Source organism: Neopelma chrysocephalum, unplaced genomic scaffold, assembly GCF_003984885.1.
Source record: "Neopelma chrysocephalum unplaced genomic scaffold, ASM398488v2 Primary Assembly neopelma1_108, whole genome shotgun sequence".
NCBI lineage: Eukaryota > Metazoa > Chordata > Aves > Passeriformes > Pipridae > Neopelma > Neopelma chrysocephalum.
In genome coordinates this window covers 1,255,570-1,278,533 of record NW_020897773.1, presented here as the reverse complement: position 1 = coordinate 1,278,533, position 22,964 = coordinate 1,255,570, and the positions used below count along the sequence as shown (strand labels likewise).

The following is a 22,964-nucleotide window of genomic DNA, read 5'->3' as shown; positions in this document are numbered from 1 at the left end:
TAATTAACATCTTGTTATGGGCAAAGAGATTATACAAACAGTTATGAATAAAAATATCTACAGGAGGAAGAGACACTGACAGCTTTGACTGGTCTCTTATCTCCCTTTTTCTTTTCGAAAATCCCAAACTCCAATTATAGCACAAACTTCAAGGTTTTACCCTCACTAGATCAAATTGTTTTTCACAGCCATACAAAGGAAAGCATCTGAGCACACATGGGCTTGCTCTCTCGCTGGGAAAAGACTTTGTTTTAGAAATTAGTCCTGACAAAGGAGTATTCAAATGCAGCTGTAGGAAGAAGCAACCAAAGGCCATGAGCTGGGAGCTGGACTAGAGCCGATTTTCCAATTGAGCATGACAAATACTTGGTATTTCCATAACAAGGTCAAGTCAGGGGTCTTACCATCACTTTCTGTGAGTCAAATATCTCACTGAAAGGGCAAGGTCTGCTCTATCTATGTATTGCATGGGGAAACTCAAGTCACATCCAAGCACGATGAGCCTTTCAAACCCATCAAACCCATTGTGGCTGCTGCACAGTGCCCCCCAAGCTGCCACAGCCCAGTACAGCCAAGCATCCTGCAGTTGCTTGAGGGTAGGGGAAAGGTTTTAAGCAAAGCATCTGCTTTGTGTGCTGAACACAGCATGGAAAGGATTGTATACACTCATTTAAAACTTGTCCCTCAATCATCTTATTGGTGAGCACTTCTAGCTAGCTGACACTCATCCCCAATTTCAATTTCACTGCTACTCATTGCACAGCACAACTTCTTGTAAGAAAATCGCCTTTACGTCTGGGCTGAGTGCATTATTGCAAAACGCTACCCTTGAGCAGTGCTGCCTTCTCCCTGCCTCACTTTCCCTGCCATGTCCTCGGAACGTTTATATTTACTCAGCTTTCATCAAGGTCTGTCTGACCCTCAAAAGAAAAGCACGGCATGCTCAAGAGCACAGCGCTGTTGCTATGATTTATTTTGGGCTGAGCACCAATCTTATTATAGGCAGCTTCATCTCCGTTTTTTTGATACCCACTCATGGCAGGGCATGTTATTATTAACAACACCCAAATCTTCAATCCTCTTTCACAAACCTGAGAATTCATTTCTCCAATACACTTCTCAAACATACCAACGTATGGATCTAAATGAACAGCAAAAAACTCTGAAAATGGTCCTGAAGATAACAGATACATTTCAGCCTTGGAGAAGGACCTTGACTGCAGCTTGTCTCCCAGCCTCTACATCATGACCTTGTAATGGTCAACAAAAAGGGCCACAGTTGCTCCTCTGGCCCCACAGCAAGATTAAGCAAGGTAAGAGGGCCAACCTGCCCCTCGTGTGCATCCCCCTTTTCAAGAGAGCACCAGACTGGAGAGATATTTGAGCTGTAAGTAAGGGGTCGCCATTCACTGGTTCATCCCAGTGCCATTTGCAAATACAGTTTTGGGGCGAGCTTGTTGAGTCATACTGTAAAAATACCTCAGGCTGCATAATTACATTTTTAGAAAAGTTATTCAGTTGAAATGCACCATTAATGGCTTTAGAGATATTTGCTCCATAAGTAAAAACAAGAGCCCACGCCCACGCACTCTCAGTCATGCATTTGCAAACATACTGGTGCAAGACACCGCCCTCGTTGTCACTCCCTGGGACACACACCGCCCCAGGCACAGGTCTGAGACCCCCCCAGACTCCCCCTCATTCCCCCACACTCCATCACTTGCTTTTCCTGCTTGTTTCCAAATCCATATGCTGGGTGTGTGCTGCCCACACCCACAAGTGAGTGTCAGCCTGGGGGGTATACCATCAGCTGCTGGGAAAGCTTGATGTAAGGCTTGAGGGGCACTTTCACAGGGCTGCATGGTGCCACACACGGGCTCTGGTGTTTCCTACCATGGAAACTGCAGGAATAGCTGCTCTGGCTCAGAAAACAAGGGAAGTGATGTGCAAGGGTGGGTGGCTGATGGTGGCAAAAGTGCCCAGGTTTGCTTTGAGGCGCTCAGCACCCATTTGCTTGGAACTTAAATCACGTTAGCTCAAAGCAGACTGTTCCTAGGAGTAACAGAGTGAGAAAATCTCTTCCTAGGTGGCTGATCCTCACAGAGTGGTTGGACAGGGAACCCATCTCTTGAGCACAGCCTGAAGGTGGCAGCAGTAACATTTCATACACTTCACTGATCAATATTTTAATCCTGATGGAAAGGATGGGTACAGTGGTCCTGGGAAGAAGGAAACCAAGGACTCTGCCCTTATCCTGCAGCTCCTGCGAGCAGCTAAAAAGCAAGCAAGTGGGACTGCCCTTGTTTTGTCAGTCCCTCAACACTCTTTGTAGTATGTCTCCCTTGCTGCCTGGGGCTCCAAGATACTGGACAAGGTGAGGGCAGCACAAGCAGCAGTGCGACCTTATAGACTGCCTTCCTTCCAGATTCAGTCCAGAAGAGCAAATAAAAAAAGTCCACAGAGGTGATGTGTGCATTTGATGCTGTATTCAGACCAGGAGGCACTGAAACTCCTATGATGATGCTACACATGGCACCAGAGCTGCGATTGATAATATGAAAAGACCATTTTAATGACATTTATCAGCAGTACCGTTGCCCAGCCTGCACACCAAAGTTGGAACCTCTCCAGCACTGGCTGCACTACGAGTGCCAGCAGCACTGACAGCTCTCCCCTGCTGCAGAGGGACCTGACCTGGTGCTCTGCCCCCCTTCCCCTGTCCCATCACTGGTGCACAGAGGGTGAGAACAGCACAGAGGTGTTCTGGCCCAGCCAGAACAGCTACCACATATGGAGGTGTGAAAAGCAGGATGCCTTGGATGAGGGGCACCGTGAACACCAGCCAGGCAGGTTTCTCCACGACCCACCACCTCAGCTTTCCCTTGCTCCTCAGATGCCCTTATGTCAACATAGTTCAGTAATTTTAAAATTACTGAGTAACTAACACTAGCAATGAGAAGCCAGAGGTGTAACAAGGGTGAAGGAACAAGGCACGGAGAAGGGAAAGGATCATGCATCCATGCTGAACCTGAAGGCTTCATCCCCTGCACCCTGGTGTCAGCAGGTCACCAGCACAGAGCTCCCCCAACTCGAGTGCCAAGGCGCCGGGAGCCTCCGTGTGCACGTCTGGTGAGAGAGTCGCCGCCGGCGAAAGGAGAATGTCATTGTCTGCTCCGAAATCAGCAGAATTTAAATCCTATTAAATCAATTTATTAGAGCTTAATTTGCATGAAATTAAATTCGGCCCCTATTCAAGGAGCCGTCACTCCCTTAAATCATCATCACTGAGCATTTTACATGAGCCTAATTAAAAACTCTGCTGGAGCACTGCCCACGTGTTCCCCTTTCACCACTCAACCTGTGCTTGCCAGTTAAGAGTCTCAGTGCTCTGGGAGACACCTTGTCCCACCCACCCACATGCTCACCCAGTCACAGAGACACCCCATGTGGTTGCTGGGTGGAGGAAGACCAGAATAGGCCACTTTGTACCCCAAAAATTCATCACTTCTTTATTCAGATGCCTTAGATGCAGTTGGTTATGGTTGGACGGTCATGCCCATCGAGAGGGAAGAGGAGGTGGACATCACTGACACATCCCCTGAGGGTGATCCTGGTCTCTCAGGAGCACTCACCTCTTTGATCCTCTGCAGCAGAGGGAGCAGCCAGTCCTTATTCACCTCACAGTGACTGTCCAGAAAGGTCAGGACACCTGCTTTTGCCACATCTGCCCCTCGGATTCGGGACCGGATCAGACCTATTCAGGGACACACCACATCAGCTGCTGTCCAGATGGCTGGGTAACACCCCCAGGCTCCTCCAGCATGATCTCTTGCACTCATGCATTCCCTGGGTTTTGACCTGCCTGAACCTCATTCAGATAAAACATGGCCCAGGTTCATTGCCTCCTTCCTGATGCTGCAAGGTATGCTAACCATTTCCTAAGGTCCCCAAAGCAAATAAATGGTTCCACCAAGTTATATGATTTATGCCATTTATGCCAATCCTTAATTAGCACAATTAATTCTGCTGTCGCATTCTGGGGCAAAACATGACTCAAATGCTTTCATGACCCCCTTCAGGTAATAAATCTAACACAGATGTAAGGCAGTGGGGAATGCACCAGGGGAGTTGAGGGTGGGATCACCTCGTGCCAGAATTAAGCTTTTCTTAGACTGTTAACTTTCCCCTGCTGAGCCCCTTTCTGTGTCCCAGTGACCCCCAGATCTCTCTCCTGCCCTGGGGCAACTTGCTGATCTGCAGCTCAATGGGAACACATTTTCTACCAAGGAAAGAGAGTTGGTTTTCAAGGTGCTAAGAGCCCACTTGGCTTATCAGGGCCCTGATGGTGAATTTAGAATCCTTTGGAGATGGAAGTGGATTGCTGCATGCGTTTGTGAGAGAGAAAAATAAAAAAAAGAGGGAGGTCATAAAAAGCAGCTGCACACATGGATTTCACACTAGACTCTTCAGCAAAATCATTGCTCTTAAAGATGCTCTGTTCCTATTTATGCAGGAGTTAAAAAGCTTTTCAACATTCCTCCTGCATGCAGTTGATGCTAAAGTGAACTGCACCATAAGAAAGGAGATGGTTTGTTGGCAAACAAGAAGGGATGCAGGTGACTCAAGGAGAGCAGAGCTTCTTTATGAAGGAGAAACAGTGGCAATAGGAGGGGCCATAGGGACAGATAAAGAGAGATAGAAGGGTTTCAGGGAGCAGTCACACATCAGGTCCATGTAGAAGGTCACCAATTTTTATATTAAAATTCCCTAGAGGAACAGGGTCAAGGAACAGCCTCTGAGCAGGAGGGAGAGGGACAGGAGAACAAAGCCTGGAACAATCCAGCATTTGCCAAGGTCACCTTCTACAATACAGGTTGTCACTGTATCTCTCTCTGCAACTCCTATGATCTGGTGGGTAGCTATGTGTTCTGCACCAACCCCAAACCTCCCCAGATCCCAGCAGGCCCTGAGGGATACAACTTAAGTGATGTATTAAGCAATGTAATCCCTGGGTAAGCAATCTATTAAGCAAGGTAAGGTTGGCTTCCCACATCTGACTGATTTATAGAGCACGAATACCTGTGGGTCTATACGCTGGAGATAAGCACATATGTACCTCCATCACACAGGACAGAAAGATGAGAAGGAGGTGAGGGTCTATGGAGACCTCCCTTACCCTCCTGCCAAAGCAGGTATGTCTCTTACACCCATGAGATTTGATGCCACCCTGTCACCAGACCTGCAGAGCTGAAACCCTCTGCAGAAAGAGACCACAATGAATCTCCACTCTTCAGTCTCCTCAACCCAACACCCACCTGGACTCACACCTTTGATTTGTAGCATGAAAAAACTTAGGGTTTTGTTCTCCTAATACTGCAAAGCAGAATTTGAAAGCACACACGCAGGCTATGGGGAGCTGGAAAATGTCTCAAAAGGTTGCCAGCAGCAGCCCAGTAGGACATACATTCATCCTCCATATAGCCTTTCTTAATCTTTCAAATATAATTAATTATTAAAAAAAAAAATCCCACAGAAGCAGCAGGAGCAGATCTCCTCTCTTTTATTAGAGCAAACATCTTTACAAATAAGACCCGGGGCTTTGTTTTGCCTGTTCTAATTTTCTGGCTAATAAGCTACAGCTGAGCCTCACTGGATATCTTAATAGTCCCATCTTTTTCAGCAAGAGAGGGGAGATTCATTTAAAATCCCAGCCCTTTATTACATCCCCTTTCATCATGGTCCTCCTGTCCCCAGGAGCCGCTGACCTCCCTTGTTGGCCACTCCATGGAGGTCTCCCCTGACTCCATCGCTCTAACACCTCCCGAAATCTGGGTATCCCACCTGGATTGTGGGCAGGGAGCTCTTACCTTCTCGCCGTCCATTCCGCAAGCACTTCACCTTGGGGAGCTGTCCCAACAAGCGGCAGTCATCAGCTTGGGAAACACAAAAGGGACAACATGTCACCCTCAGCCCTCATGGTGGCTCTGGTAGCAGAAACAGGGAGTCCTAGGGGAGACTGTGAGCAGGGAGTACCCTGTCCTGGACTGGTTGATGGCTTGTTAGGGTGATAGCAGTGCTGGGTCACAACACTCAGCTCATGCAGCACAAATCCCGACTGGCAGAGCAGCAGTTTTCATGAAACTAGTGTAAATTCAGCAGACTGACACTGAAAGCAGCTGAGTTATGCTCTAAAATCAGCACAGAAGAGTTGTGGTTGGGGTCAGAATCTGACTTTTTGCACAGTAATGCAAATTACTATTTTTGGTAGCTGCAAAGCAACGCACAAGCTCTTTGATGTGCATCTGGTTGGCAGGGCAGGAGCTTCCTGTGGTGGCCTGGAGGCTTCAGCGAGGAGGAAGGGATGGTCAAAGAGAGCCCTGTGGAGCAGCTCTATGGGGCAGCAGCTCTATGGGGCAGAAAGGCCTGACAGCCACCTACACCTGAGCTAGGGAGGTCCTGCAATCCCACACGCAGTCACCGCCTGCAGCACCAGCATCCATCTTCACCTGGATTTCTCCCAGCAAAGTGGAGGATGTCAGAGCAGGGCCAGAGCTGTGTCTGCAGGCAGGTGCACCCATCACAGCCCCCTCTATCTCTGCACTCTCATGCTGTGACCTCCACAACCCCTTCATGCCTCTCACAGCTCTGCCTCCTTTTCCTTGGTGCTATAAACACACACACACGTGCCCCATGCCCTCTGCCCAGCCCCTGCACCTGCACACACCTCTGAGCACTTTCATCTCCTCCAGCAATCTTTGCTGGTAAAGAGACATCACTGTACCCATACCCTGAACAATTAGGGAACAGAGCTGGGACAGGGGAGTAAAAGTGGCAGGGCTTGGCTACGGACCTACAACGGAATTCTGCTGAGAATTCACATGGAGAAAAGCTGCATCCCAGTGAATAACAAGGCCAGCGGGCAGAGAGAGGTGAGAAATGAGACATAACTGGGCATGAGATAAAAGCACTAATTGTTTGGGGTGGGTTGCAGGAAAAAAACTGACCATGTGTGTATAGTGTATTATGCAAATACATGCATTTTATGTAAATGCATGCAGAGCAGATGCCAGCAGGCTCAGACTATCACAGGAAAGAAGATGTCAAAGATGTGAGAAGTGCTGAGTAGCTGAGGGGCTGCTCTGAGTTACGCAGGAAACATGCTCCCCTCTGGTGCCCTGGGATGAGTTTAAACCCAGTCTTGCTGGTTCTCCGTGGCTCATGGTACTTGGCATGCTGTGACAAGGGAGCTTCATTTCTACAAACCTGTTTCCTTTCAGGAAGGCAAGTACTTTGTTTATTTAGCCAAATACCTGGCATTTACTTCCTCCATCCTTCAAAAATCCTGCTCTGCTACACTCCAGGGCAGCTCTAGTCCTTGCACCTGCTCCTTTTCCCCATCACAGCTGGTTCCCAAACTTGTCTAGTCTGCCCGTCCCGAGTGCTGGAGCTACTCCAAAGCTCACCGTAATCACGGCAACTCCTTCCCCCAGCTTCAGCAACTTCCCAGGGAGGTGTCAATGACAGGAAGTGGGTCTTGTGTGAAATCTGTCCCTAATGCTCTCTGAGGCAGTGCCTATTTATAACATCCAAGAGCAAAGCCTAGATTCATGTTTTCAAAAACCTGTCTGGTTTTGTTTTCAGGTTTCCTAGTAAATGGTTAAATTTTGCAGCTCCTTCAAATGTAAGTGTCACAGACCACTCAGATAGTTTATCATCCTTTTTATGCCTGAGACAGTATTTTTGAGCACTTACTCTCAGCACCTGGATCTTCAACTCGCACATCGCGCTGGGTAAGGTCTTTAGCTGGGGTGGTTCCCTGGGAGTCCCTGGGGCTTCAGCTACCTTCTACTGGAGATCAGACCTATCGATTTAACTTGAGTCATGCTATTAACTGAGAGAACAGCAGGAGGATGTGGGCAGGATGTGTGGTGCACAATGCTATTTATGGTGCATCTCAGAAATGGGAAACCCACACAGGGAATCCTCATTACATGGGTGAAAAAAAATCAAGAGTTGCTGACCACCTACATAAATGTATGCAGAACATATACATAGGTCCAAAGGGTCAGACTGTCATTATTCCCTGCAATTCCAGTGGTATCAACCCAGAATTGCTCCTGGCTGCAGCTGAAAGCCAGATCAGACACACCACAGCTGTGGTAGGATACAACCGTGTAAGGACTGGATTCATGTCTACTGGGCATAAAAACGATTTGCCATGTGCTTTTCTTGTATTATTTTCATGAAAAGAGACTTGATCATTTGGAACTTGAATTCTACGTGGCAATGCAAACCCAGCACAGCAGGGTTTGCTCTCCACAGCTACACAGCTTTGAATTTCCTTCCACTTCAGCAAACTCTCTCCCATCTCTGCGTGCGTCCCAGTCTCTCACAGGCTCTTTCAGTTTGGCCTCTTGCTTTTAACACAGAAAGGGTCACTTACGATCATCACTGTAGTCATCCACTAGTATGATTTCATGGACGAGGTGCACTGGGGTGCGGTTCAGCACGCTAAAGAATGAAGAGAGAAAATCCATGACAGTGCTTGACCAAATTAACAACCCAGCAAACGGAGTAGAAAAACCTAGGAACTGATCTCTGCCAAAGCACAGAAGACCAGGCTTGGATTTCCAGAAAGGATATACTAGATAAGACCCAAAAACCACTCCCCACCACCTCCCCCCTAGTAATCTACAATGCCTGGCTATCAACTCCCTGTAGCCTGACCTAAGAGCCAAGTGCTCGGTATTCCTGGGAAATACCTGAGATTCACCCTTATCACCCTTGTGAGCAAAAGCAGAGCACCACGTAAAGCCAGGAAAAACTGGCTTTTTAGCAACATGCACATTGCACTGGGATTCCTAACTGGGCTTACAGCAAAGCTGCTGTCACCCCAACACCTCCTCTGGGGCTAATGATACGGTGTCCAGCAACAGCAGGGCCAACACAGAGAAAATTACCCAGCTCAAACCCATCTTTACACAGCTCACAGCTGCAGCAGGACAACTCCTGTTTTTATCCATGAGCTGATTGTGTTTCAGAGGCTGCCGAGAGGATAAGAGCAGGGTTGGAGCGCATCTAGTTAATGAAAGAGAGAGGCTGGAGGATGTGGTTCACAGCTCCCTCCATGTGGACAGACACTGTGAAACATGGCTGAAAGCTACAATCTTCCCTTAATTATGCCACCAAGGGTTTTTTTAGTATTATTATTATTATTAAAAAGCCTAGACCTGTTCTTTCGCTTTCTCTCACAGCGCAGAGTTTGGCAGAATTATACAAGCTTAAAATCCTGCCCCAGCAAAGGGTCAAGACTGACTTCTTGAAGCAGAAACCCCAGGACATCCCAAAAGTCTCCTAAGTGCTTGGCTTGGGCTTTGATAATGCCAGTTAGGTTGTACAGGCTTTTCCAGCATTTAAACTTCTTTGTCTTCATCCTGAGTGTGGTTCCTTTTTCACACAGGATTTAAAATCCCCCCAAATTTTAGACCTGCAAAATTCCCACTGGCATTAGAGGGCAGTCACCTGACTAGCTAACAACCTTAAAGCCCCTGATCCCTGCAGATCCTCATTAACAGGTTTTCCCAGTCTCTCAGGCTCCCAAAACTCCAGCAAAAAAAAAAAAAGCCCAGAAGTCTGGAAAAACCACATCCCTGTCCCAGACCCCAGTCACGAGGTCTACAAAGACAGGAACCCCAGGGGACATGAGTGCTTGGGAGCCACATTGGCAGAAATGCAAAGGGGTCTCACAGCCTCACCCCTGGATATCCGAGGACATTCACCAAAGGGCTGCATTTCTCTGATGAAACCTTCTTGATGAGAACTCACAAGACCACTCCACCCAGGGAGTCTGCTGCCTGCACTGGTGTACACCCCCCACCCCCCACTCCAGGTGCTGGAAGTACAACCCTCCAGAGAACTGAGCTGGATTTTTTTGGAAGGCGTACAGGATATCCCAAGGCAGATGCCTGAAACAGAATCACAGAATTGCAGAATGATTTGGTTTGGAAAGGACCTTAGAGATCATGTAGTTACAACCCCACTGTCATGGGAAGGGATGCCTTCCACTAGACCAGAGTACTTGATGCCCCATCCAATCTGGTCTTGAACATGTCCAGTTAATGGGCATCTACCAATTCTCTGTGCCTCACCACCCTCACAGTAAAGAATTTCTTCCATATATAATGGATGCTCCCTGCATGTTGGTTTTGGGGTTTTTTTCCCCCAGCAGAAATCCTGAAAAAAGGGGGTTTCATATCAGACTGGAGTGGGTAAGCCCGGCACCTCCCTTGTGGAGGTCCTCAAAAATCACTTCCAAGAATGACTTTCCCTGGAAACACAAACTCTTCCAGTTTCAGGATCTTAGCAAAAACCATTATCTTCCCCCACTTCAGATGCCTTGCATGTTAATGTCGGAGTGGGGAGGAATAAAAGATGCCGTCCCCTACGCAACAGTAGCTGTGGACACCCTGACAACACTGTGGCTTGTACCAAGCAGAGTTAGACAACATCGCCTCACCAACATCTGGAGCCTGTTACTAGGAAAAAGTGCCTGAGCGCCCCTCCTCCCGCTGGGGCACACAGAACAATTTAGATGTGCTGTTTCCACCTGTCAAGTGTTTTTTAATTATTATTATTAATAGGTTTGTTATTTTTTAAAAATCCCCACACGCGAGAGCTGAGTTCAGCAAATTACCGCAGCCGAGCGTCAGTAGAGAGAGACAGGAGAGCAATATCACGCTCAGTGGAATATTTAACAAGCGCTGATTGCCTGGAAACCTAACTCAGTGAAACCTGCAGGAAAGAAGCAGGCTTGTAAAAAAGCTAGCAAAATAAATAAATAACCCATGGAGAGCGGGAGGGGAGGAGGCAGCGGGCAACTTGAACATTCAAATCCCACCTCCGCCTAGTCTCCCCTGCAGATTCAGCTGCCAGAAGTGCAGTGCAGGGCTTAACTCTATGGGAAGGCGGACACGAAGGGACCGATTCTTGCTTTTCCTGGTACCAGCCAGAACAACTCAACCAAAACCGTGGCACTTGGCTGTGTAGACTCAGACCTGGGCTCTAAGTGGTACTCACTGCCTTTGGAGGAATTCCCTCCAAGGCAGCTCTTACGGAAGAAAATCCAGCATGAAAATTCCCATGGCCCTGGGTCGGGAAGATGTATAGCCCCGTCTCTGCTCTGCTGCTCCTTCTGTTCCCAGGTTGAGGAACTTGCTGCCAACTGTATGCCTGGACTTGCCACACCATAGATCATGGAACATGTCCCCTGAATGCCAGCAATGGCCATCTCTGGGATGCAGAGCGTTGGCCAGAGGGGGAGGGAAAATTTAGCCAGCATACTGACCTAGAAGGGAAGGACGTCTCCAAGGGCTGCTCTGGCTCCACAAACCCTCATCCTTCCATGGGGTTAATGACAGACACCACTGTGGGTGACACAGCATCCCCTCATCCTATATCATCACAGCCCTCTCCCACCAAATCTCTTGTGGGCCTCCCTTACCACATGACACTTCCAAAACTCCAGTGAACAACTCACCCTCACCCTGGTGAGGATGGTCCAAAGGTTGGCTCTAAGGGACCTGATGTTCACTGATTTCAGCACTCTTTGAGCTCATTATTGTCCTTACAAGTCTATGCACAGACCCCAGCAAGCCCAAAAAATGCTGCTAAGCTAAAGGCCCCTTGATGCAGACACAAAGAGATCCAAAGGCTGCAACACCACAACCACAGCCCACTTCCCTACTCAGCCAAGAGCAAGCATGCTGGCTTCCCAGCAGAGCCACATCCACATCTCCAACACATTTTCTGCCTGTGCTCTATTAATCACATGATAATAAACACGATGTTGGAAACACAGAAGACTATAAACACCCTCCTGCAGCACTCCTTGGGGAGGATGGGAAACAGAGGCACCAAATCCTGCACATTTTCAACGTTACGGGGATTTTTTTTTCAGACAGACTACAAAACCACTTCTAAAAATTCAAAGCTGGTTTTTCTATCACTTTTGCCTCTGCTTAGCTTTGATTTTTTTTAATACTTTCTTTTCTTTATGTCTGTGCACGGCTTTTTTTCCCCTTTTATATGGGTAAAATCAGAAGACAATATTGTAGTGCTTTGAAGTTCCTCTGCTATTTATAGATTTCTTTCCCTGAAATCAAACATAGGTAGGTATATACTGCATTGATGGGCACATTTTAACAAATGAAACAGCTTTTATATTCTGTTGAGACAGAGATCACAACATTTTCTCCCTTAAATTGCCACAAGTCCTGTTACCATTGAAATGAAAACTCATGCCTCTAGTCCAGAAAGTTCTTACATTTACTCAGTCCATTAAGACCAGATTCAGTGCTGAATTATCTTGTAAAGTCAATGCTGAAATTTTCTTTGTTTCAATGGATTTAGCAGATCTTATGCAGATGTAGCCATGGAGAATTTCACCCTAAATTTTCATCGTTAAGGTCCTTCTTCCATACTCCTCAACAATTTGGGATCCCTTTCCACCTACCTGGAGGTAAATATTGGATCTAGCAACTTCATCTCCAAATAAATACCAGTGCAAGTGTCACCCTGACATAAAAGACATGGAAAATGTTCGCGTGGAGGAGTTTAGACCTTCTGACCGAAAGTCAGTATATTTTCAGTCATCACCCAGAATACCACTGGCTTTAGAGAGATGACTGTGGACATTGATCCTTGGGAACTCATGAACCCATTAATTCTCTCCATGGCAACATATTGGGACTTGTTGGGGAAAAAAAAAAACACCTTTGGGAGTATAATAAAGTGTACAAAGGGTTAAGGGTCACAATTATCAAAATCAGACCACGAGTGCGGAGAGAAAATGCCCGCCAAAATGAGCTGCTTCAACAACCCCAAATGGCTAATTATGTGGGAAGAGAGACATCACACCAAGAATAACCATAATGAGCTTTGATTACACTGCGGCTTTTGCATTTTATTCTTTCAAATACCCACCAAGCTCTTTGAAATTCAAGGGTTCTCTTATGTTAACATCAAAAGGTAAAAGCGCATGGAGGGCTGTGTACTCAGTCACCACAAGAGATGATTAGCAAATTAAGAAAAAAAAAAAAGCCCAGGGTTTAAGGAAAAAGCAGGGGAAAAAAAATGAAAAAATAGTCAGCACAAAGTGCTAATTATACAGTGTCTGTGCAACACCTGGCTTGTTTTTGCTTCTCTAATCAGGCTTATTTCAGTTATGGCACAGACTCTATATGGTGCCGACGCTGCCAAAGCAAGGAGGTGCGTGGCTTTGTCACCTCCCTGTCTCAGATGTGTCTGGATGCAGACAAGTTAGTGGCATGAGAGGAAGGTGTGAAGTGCTGGCTGTCCAGGACATCACTCATCTTACTTATAAGCACTGGAAAATAAAAGGCATGATATTCTCTCTGCTAATTAATGACCTAAATATTTGATGTGGTATTCACAGCACTCGCATCGGGACTTTTGCCAAAGGATGTATTTTGGCTTGTCAGCAAGAGGTAAATAATTAAAGTTTCCTTATTCCTGCTCTGAGCTCCCCAGCTGCAAGTTTGAAGAATAAATAAATAAAAACCACTCAGCAGAGTAAACGGGACTGTCTCACTCTCTGCCCGGCAGGTCACCCACACAACAGGATTAAGATTCCCTTGCTAAATGCAGGCTAGCATAGGATGGAAAGACAGAAAAGAAGAAATTGCTTGGTTTATTTTTCTTTTTTAATTATAAATGCCTCTGTATTGCTTAATTTCTCCCTTGCTGCTTTCTTTCCATGTTGGGTTTACTTACATGGTCCCATACTGTTGGAGACTCTCACCATCTTTAAGGCACTGAATCTTGGAGCGTGAAATACATGAAGCTGAACCACAGAGGGATAAGGAACTTGTTCAAGGTCATTTGAAAAGTGAGCGGTTGAAACAACCCAACGGTACTTTCTCCCGTCTGCACAGTTTAAAAAAAATACTAAAAAATCTCAAGAGCTGCTTTGCTATTCACCATCTCCTCCTTTCTGGCCTCTTCTCTCCTTTTCTATTTGCCTTTCTCATGACAGCCATCCCCTACTACCTGGGCAGTTGTACGTATTCACAAGCATAGTTGCACCACATGCATTTATAAATGCTGACTACACCATTTGCAGAGATTTGGACATTCAATTAATTTGGCCTCTTTTTTTTCCCCCCTGCTTTACTTCTAGCTGGCAAATGGTCAAAGATCATGAAACTTTTAAATGAATTCATTATTCAACACAGTCCACTAGCTTTTCCCAATAGCTCTGACAGCGCAAAATGTTCATAAACGAACCGTCCCAAACACTCACAACGTGACTTGCGTAAGGGATGCTGTGGAGGCCACGTGTTGCTGCCTCTGCTTCACAGGTCAGAGCACTCACATTCCTACCAAGATCCACATGAAACAAACTGAGCCTGCCACACAGCTCAGCCTCAACACTCAGGAAACATTAAAGCTCTCAAGCACCCAGGAAAATCACAGGAATAGCAAAATCCTTCCTGCTCATCATGTACGTAGTCTCTTCTGCAAGAGGCCATTTCCCCCGCTGATAGATGGTGCCTTTACCAGCATTTCCCTCTGCCACTCCTCTGTGTTTACATGGAGTCCTGTAGGAGGTGCCCCCTTTGCAGGGATCGTGCCCTATGGCATCACGGCTTTGGACAAGCCAAGCAATGTCCCTTTGCCCCGTTTCTTGCTCCTGCTATGGCAATTAACTGAAAACATTGTTTCTGCAACAAGGCTGGAAAATCCAGTATACTGGAACTCAGGAAACCAGATTTGCAACTCAAAATCTTCTACCAGCCACAGCCAGATCTGTTTCTCAGTCTGTCCACCTGGGTTATCCCAAGAGTGCACCATGGAGATGTACTAGGGAGAATAGGGCAGAACAAGTGGCCAATTTACTCACCACTAAACTCAAAGCACTTGGCCACAGACTGCCCCAAAAGGCACAAAGCACTGTCAGGAGGACAGAGTTTGTTTTGAATGGCCATGGAAAATGATCCATGTTGTTACAGCCACTGTGGGATGGAGTTATCTGGAAGACCTAATTAAGCTAAGTATTTGCTGAGCAAGAGGGGAAAAAACCCAAGCAGTCAGAAGGCGCAGCAAATTAACCTACAGAGGCTAAAGAGGCAGATGAGCTCTCAGCTGGGTCCAAAAAGAGGCAGAGAGGTGGCAATATGTGCCCAATCACCACCAGAGAGGAGCAGAACAGGAGCCATGTCACTAGCACAACTTGCCACCAAGGGTTGGTATCCCTAGCATTGGTTGGATCAAAGCAAGTCCCTGTGCACTGCATTCAGGAGGAAAACAGTAAACCCTGATGCCAAGAGGCCACCTCCAAGCCATGGGGACCAGAAAAAGGAGGGTCAGCTCAGGATCTCAGCCCAGAGGAAGGCAGAGAAGATGTGGGACTCAAGGCTGTCATCTCAGTTCCTCACTGCCTGGGCTTGCCTCTGTGGTGCAGCTCAGTGGAATGCTCCGTGGAGCTCTGGCATTGTTTGGAGATCAACCTTAGAGAAATAGGGCTCAGAGGGGGCCCCAGAATTGGGGAAAAACTCTCCAGACAAATAGGAGTGCTGGAATTGCCAGGGCACATAAGCAAGAAGGAGCAGTGCACATGGGCAAAACTGTCGTGGAAATCACACGCAGCCAGGTAAGGAAGGCAGTAAAGCCAACTAATCAAGTAAAAAAAATAAGAGGAACAAGGAAGAAAGTAATTTTATAGCTGGAAATCAGAAACTTCAGAAAACAATAACCTAGAAGAAGGAAAAATTCAATCTATCTGTATTTCCAACCTTGCCATCACTGCAATGAACAGTTCTCTAAGGAAGCCAGATATGGGGGATCCAGGTATAAGAGCTTTATCATGCATCTAACATTTTTCATGTGACAACATTACTCATGATCGTACCTGGCAGGACAGTCAAGTGCTGAGTTAAGAGGAGAAATGAGATCAAAGTCCATCCCTGCACTTAAAGCTTCCTATATCTCAGTGGGGGCCAGAGGACTGCACCTGCCATCTCTCTTACAATTGGTTTTGGAGAATGGCAAATTTATGCAAGGCACTGTAAAGACAAAAGAGAAGGTTCAAGATCAAGGAGATGGCACAGAGCACCAAGTGTCAGTATCACCCAAAATCCACACATCCTAGAGAGAGAAAGCAGTGACAGATTATTAAGTGTGAAAGAAGGAGATGGGATTGGGCACGAAACCATAAAGCAAAGAAGGAATTCAATTTCAGGACTGTCAAACTCATTTGTGGCCCTGGGTGTGCTCACCTGAGGAAGGATGCTGTTTTCAGAGAAAAGTTCAGCAAGGATGTGACAGTGAACAGGGAATGACTGAAGCCTCCCTGTAACCAGCAACCCCAGTCTGACCAGTACCAATGATAGCAAGGGGTCCCTGGGGATGCCAGGGTTTAAAAGACAAGACTTGCAGCAGGGCACAAATCTTTACAATGTGGGCACGAGATGTACCTGCAATACATTTACTATTGGCACAGATCAGAGTGCATCCAAGCTTGCTACAGAGGAACCCACCAGCCAAGACTTGGAGACAGACCCCTGTCTGGTGGGGCACACCTCACCAGTTCTTCCCACAAGAGAACTTGCAGATTCAAGGCACATATTGAGATTAAACACTGATTTGAAAAACCTGCAGTGAAAATGAAGCCTTTAGTCTATTCACTACAGCAAAACACAGCCAAGAACAAACCGACAAATGAAGGAATGGCCACATGCCCAGAGCGCTCCACCGTATACCCGAGGAGCACAGAAACCGTCTTTGAAAATCTAGTCTGTGTGTGTGCCATTAGGGCTTCTCAATTAACAAGCCTTTCTGGCACTCGATGGGTCACTGGAGAAGCTCAAACAGCACTACCAGAGAAAATATCTGTAGAATGATAGCTGTCCCTAGAGGACTGGGAGAAAATACAGCTGAGCTCTGATACCCAGCTGGATACAAAAGCTCTTATCCCAGACTCTGTCTAATCTGCTAATGCTCCCTCAAGTGTTTCCCTGCTAGACCCTGCAAAGGGAGCACAGCTCCTTACTGTCCTGAGCATCCCACTGTAAAAGCTACTTCTCTAAGACCAACTTTCACTCTAATTTCTCCCGGACATCATTTGAGACCGCAGCTGGTCCCATTGCTATGGTGAGTGCAAACAGATTCTGCCTTTATTCGTGAAAACCTCTAGCTCACTCACCATTTTTTAAGAGATCACCAGAGCTCTTACCTCCGAATTGTCCTTAGCAGGGTTGACCTGGCCTCGTTGTGGAAGGTGATGATGACACTTGTTGGTGGGAGGTCCTGGCCATAGTGCAAAGTCGTACACCTGGGGAAGGAGAGAGAAGAAAAGGTCATTCAGGTACTGGAATTCAAAGTGGGAGCTTACTTAATTTACATAGGCAGCAGAGTCCATCAGTAAATGGTCCTCCAGCCACTATTACAAATAAATAAATAAGAGCTTTTCTGTCTGAACCCCGAAAATGCCAAGTAAGTCACTGAGGATTAAAGCAGTAAAGAACTTAACTGTCATTAATAGGAAGGGATGAGAAGGGATGCCCAGTGGGCAGCCCTTTCCTCTAACCAGTGTTTCCCAGATAGCACTTTCACACCCACCCAGCTGGTGGCACCAGCAGAGGTAGGAGCACCCTTGCAACTCCACAGCTCCAAGCCACCTCACTCCCAAGCTCCCAAGGCAGCAATTTCCACCAGCTGGTTGCAAGGTAAGCCAAGTCCTGTTTCTAAATTGATTGTTTCCTTATTCATTCTGCCTTAATGGTATAACCGAACTACAGGGAAGATTGGGATTTGAAACCTTCCAAACCCACAACTGCGACCACAGCTCCTGCTGCCTCCTTCCCAGGAGGAAATGTCACAGACTCAGTAATTACTTTGACCTTTAGCTGATTACATTTGTGGCTTTTACAGACCGACACCAATATCTTCCTTGCTCAGAAAATCCAGATACACCTCTTACATCTATGATGCTCTTTCCAGGTCCCTATCAGTCCCTGTGATGACACAACAGCAGCAGGAACCCATGCCCAGCCTGAGGAGCTCTCCATCACAGCCATTATGTCCCTTCACATCCACATGCCAATCACCTGCTGCTGTGTCACTGCCCAGGTGCTACCACTACTATCCTCATATCAAGCAGATAAAAGGACTGAGCAACCGCCATTAGTTTGCTCTCACCAAGTTCTGGAGCATAGTATCTGCAAGGTGAAGTAAAAACAGATGGGAAAACTAAGCTGGGGATGGAGAGGAGAAAGCAGGCAAAAGTAGCCAGATATTGCTGGTTTATGCTATTGAACATGGTATGTTGCACGTGTGAAGAGCCAAAATGCTTGAGATATTATTTTTGACAAAATTTTCCATCTTTTAATTTTAAATTGCATTTCCAATTATCTACAAAGTGAACTAAATTAAAGGAAAAAAGAGTGTGCAACAGGTGAAACAATTCCAAAGATAAGAAAAAAATGGTTTCTTGAGTGGGACAAAATATTTCCAAGATCACACTAAATCACTCACTGCTTTCTCTGTTTCACTCAAAACCTTTTCCAAATCCTGCTTCAACCTGACCAAAAGCAGTTTTCTCATTGTTTTAGCCAGAAACTCACAATCAAGCCAATTCTAATTCTAGGTACATCCCCAAAGGATGCCAAAGTTGCACAGCTATTCCATATGCAGGAGAAAGTTCAGTAACATTGCCCTGTGTGACAACACCCTCATTCATCAAAATTACATCTCAGGGATGCTGAAAACAGAGGGTTTCTGAATTATGAAACAGCACTGGGTCATGCCCTGAGCTGCTCCCCTGGGTCACTGCAGCCCCGTGCATTATCCAGTAACCAACTCCAGCTGAGCCTTCCCAAACTGATGTGATGAGAAAGAAGTGGCTGTTCAGCTCCTGTTTTGCCATGCTCAGGCTCAGCTCTCGCTTGCTTTGTGGAGCTCCAGGGACAGACTGTGGCAACTGCCTCTCCCTGTCCTATTTATACACCGTTCCCAGATGCGTGTCCTTCCACCCACTTCCAGCAGGGTTCTGTGGAGCAAACAAGGGAAGCTATTTCTGGAAAAGAATGAAAGAGGGTGGAAAACATAAAGTCATCAATACTTCACTTATGTTATTACAACAGCTAAGGAGCTAATAAATAAAGCAGCAGCGTGTGCGTGCTGTACCACCCACCAGTGGGAGTGCTGGGAATATTGCAACCCTGGCTGAGCGCTCCAGCAGCCCGATGAAGACTCCTCGTGTGCAACAACTTGCTTTTACAACTCCAGATGTCTGTGCACCAGATTGGCCTCACTAGACAACGTGCATCTGGGAAAGGCTGAAATGTCTCATATGAGCACCTCCAGAGCTTGGTCACTGGTGCTGCAACCCATCCCTGGCTTCTGTTTAACGAGACTCATTACATCCCAAAGAAGGGACCAATGACTGCACTGCTGCTGCGGAGCAGGCAGGGATCTGGCAGCACCCCCTGCCTCGCTTTGTCTCTGTGACCAGTACTACACCACAGCTGGGACTTGCCTCTCCAGAAACCAGCCCAAAAAGTGTTAGGCTGAGCTGCTGCATCTGCCAGCGCCCCTCCTCCGTGGTTCCTTTGTGGCCCTGACTCTGCCCTTGCCCAATATTTTACCCCTGGGCAATTCTTTCAGGAGCCCTCCCAAAGTTTCCTCCAGTTGGTCCTTTTTTTTTTCCTTCCTCCCCCAGTGTAACTGCAGTGAAATATCCTGGCTCCCCAGAAGGCAGATTTCAGTTTAAGTTGTTGACTACAAGTGTTTTTTTGGCACTTACTTGGGTAATAAAAACCACAGCTTGGAAAAGCATTAAATCCAGCATGTCCAGAATTATTTTGTGTGACAATTACATCTGGGGTAATTTCAATTTAATACCTCACTGCAAGTGAAAATTGCAGCGTGCAGCCCTAAAATTGCTGTAATAATGAAAATAAACCTGCTAAGAGCTGCCTGTGCTACCTCAGGCTGTCACTGGATAAACGTTTTGTGCCGCTTTTGGTATTTCATAGGTCACCCAATTGCCAACAAAAAAAGAAAAAAAACAAGAAAAAAAAACCAAAAAAAACACACAAAAAAACCCAAACCAGAAACAACACCCAAAACATTTTCAGGAAACCAATGGAAGTTTGGTTTGGTTTGTTTTAAATTGTTAAAAAAAAGGTAAAAAAAGAGTAATAACTGCACTGCCTATATTTGCAGTGTGTTGAAACTCTCTGGCTAAAGTAATTTAAAGTTTGATGCTTTGAAACCTTGCAGCAGGACTGGGGAGCAATCCTAGCACAGCAAGTGCTAGCAGGAATGCTGCCAGGCTGAAGTGCCTGCAATTTGGGCTGCTCCACCAACTCCTAACATCTGGGGGACTGAAAGAAGACAGAAGCCAGGCTGGCCTGCCCTAAACACCCCAGAGAGAGTACCCAGATGGAGAAACAACTCTTATTTCCTCCTGCAAACCCAGAAGTCAAACTTTCATTTTACGGAAGTTTCACTTTTCTGTTTTAAGGTTTTTTCCCCATTAAAAACTGAAATAATTTCAGAACTAGAAAGTTATGAAAAGGGTATTCTGGCTGAAAACACCTTGGGGTCACCCTTGGAAAATCCCAGCCTGAAATAGTTGCTTGTTATACTTCTTTCAGGGTGGACAGAGCAGCACATCTTATCTCCATGTTCCCAATATGCCGCTAACAGCTCAGGAATAAATTACGGAGCACTGGTTTGTGGGGACAGGAAGCAGACAGCCAGAGCCCTGCACTCATTGCAGGAATTGCATAAAGTCCCAAACTTTAGACGCTCCAGAATTCCTCACAGGCCTACAAGTCCCTTACTAAATATTTTTCTTGAGTTTCTTCGACCCTTGTGCTCCTGGTGAACGGTGTGGTATCACAGATATATGGCCTATGCACACAGCTGCCCCTGCATCCCTAGAGATCCTCCTGATGGGGCAACATACATGCTCATTCCCAGGGAATATCAACGCATTTAACATTTAAAATGACAAACTTAATTCATAGTGCCCCCCACCAAACCAAGGCCCACCTTGCAAACACGGCTACACAGCACAATGGTAAAGTCTAACGGTATGAATGGAGATGGACCCTGCTCTGCAACCCCTTCTGGTCCTCCACAGGCTCATCCAGAGTGTTTTCTCCTTGACACCTGACATCCCATGCCCACAGAGCTGTGACACGTCTCTCAAACCCCACCTCTTACATTCACCCTCTCCTGTGCCTTGTTAACTTCCTTCAAGAAATCAAGAAATAATTATCATCATCCCACTACCCTAGACTCCTCTGCCAGGCTTCTGCTCATTCTTCTGTTCTACTTCAACGGCCATCACCTGCCAACAACTCTGCTTTGAATTTTTAATGTTTTTCATGAAGTCCAAACTCTCCCTTCAACACAGCTCACCTCTTCCAAATGACTCTCTGCATATTTATTTCAAACAGCCAGCTGCATCAGACAGAGCTACATCACCCTTCAGCTCCTGCCTGGCTCCTCTCTTCTCCTTGGAAACACATGGGAGGGCAGTCTCATCGCCACACACCTAAACCAGGGGTATTTGGGTTTTTCTCCACACTGTGCACTCACAGCGACCCAGAGGACAGGGGACATGTCATCACAAACATCATGGGTTCACCCCCCCCTTCGATGGACAAACTACTTTGGGTTTCAGATGACGTTCCTCAAGCCTGACTAGCTCTCCAAATTTGATGGCTCTCTTGAGTGAAGACGCTTGCAAGAGTCATGTCACAGCAGTGCAGCCACTATGAGCTGCATGTTAAACTCGGACGCTCCACCAGAAGCAGAGAAGAACTTGGCGGAGAAAGGGGAAAAGCATAAAAAATCCTTTTAGCTCACAGAAAGAGTGAAATAAATTACACAAATCACAAAGGAAGAGTTCATACTAGTGCCAAAGCTCTTTGCTCACACTCATGCTGAAAGGAGGGCTCTTGCCAGCCTGGTCCTCTGAGGGGATTCAGCCAGTCAGGACTGGAGCAAGCCTGGCCTTGGCCTGGACCAAGTTATTGCTGCCTGGGAGAAGCCTATACAGCTTTGCTCAGGCTATACACCAGCCAATTAATGACCGCCTTCCAGGGACACCAGTGTCACCCCACACCCAGCTGGAGAGACAGAGTGGCAGGGAAAGTGGAGGAGAAAGACCAGAGGTGCTGAAAACAAATCTGTACCTTACCAAAGAGACAGGAGCCAATCCACTACTGGAAATGGATGGCAGTTCAGGAAAGAAATATGAGGAGAGCTTTCTTTAATAATTTTTCTTTCTTATCACAAAAAACAGCTCAGCCTTCTCTGGTTTGAACTCCTTCACTTAACTACTACAGTCATGCATCCTTGGTGTAGTCACACCAATTCCTTCCACCATGACCCCAGAGGAAAGTGAAACAAGTCTTGACAACCAACAGGTGTGAAAAATTTCTCCCTCAAAGGCAAATGAAAATTACTGCCCCAGGGAGCAAGGAAACCACCCACCATAGCCAAGTAAACAGTCGCCAGTGGGAAGGAAAGGATTAGAGCCCCAGCTGCCCTGCCTTGGCCAGTAGCAAACACACCCAGGTTCTGCACACCTGTAGGGATGGCAGGACATGCAGGCACTTTGGTTATACCTCTCAGGGTGGCATAGCCCCAGCCAGTGGGAAACCATTGAGCGTAAACCCTGTCTTTCAGCTGAAACAAAATTCACAGAATCATAAAACCATAGAATGTTTTGGGTTGGAAGGTACCTTAAAGATCATCTAGTTCCAACTCCCTGCCATGGGCAGGGACACCTTGCACTAGACCAGGTTGCTCTAAGCCCCATCCAACACTTGAACACTTACAGAGATGGGGCATCCACAACGTCTCTGGCCAACCTGTGGCAGTGCCTCACCACTCTCACAGTAAAGAATTTCTTCCTATTAACTGAT

General features: G+C 46.6%; 1 protein-coding gene across 1 annotated transcript in view; it reads right to left on the bottom strand.

Moving 5' to 3' along the window:
* Positions 1 to 22,964, bottom strand: part of GALNT14 (polypeptide N-acetylgalactosaminyltransferase 14) — an 86,874-nt gene that overhangs the window by 12,899 nt on the left and 51,011 nt on the right. Inside the window, exons 3-6 of the mRNA XM_027696536.1 lie at positions 17,252 to 17,350; positions 8,444 to 8,511; positions 5,868 to 5,933; positions 3,633 to 3,754 (exon numbers count right to left, since the gene is read on the bottom strand). Of these exons, the coding sequence (XP_027552337.1) occupies positions 3,633 to 3,754; positions 5,868 to 5,933; positions 8,444 to 8,511; positions 17,252 to 17,350 (355 nt within the window). The remainder of the gene's footprint in view (positions 1 to 3,632; positions 3,755 to 5,867; positions 5,934 to 8,443; positions 8,512 to 17,251; positions 17,351 to 22,964) is intronic.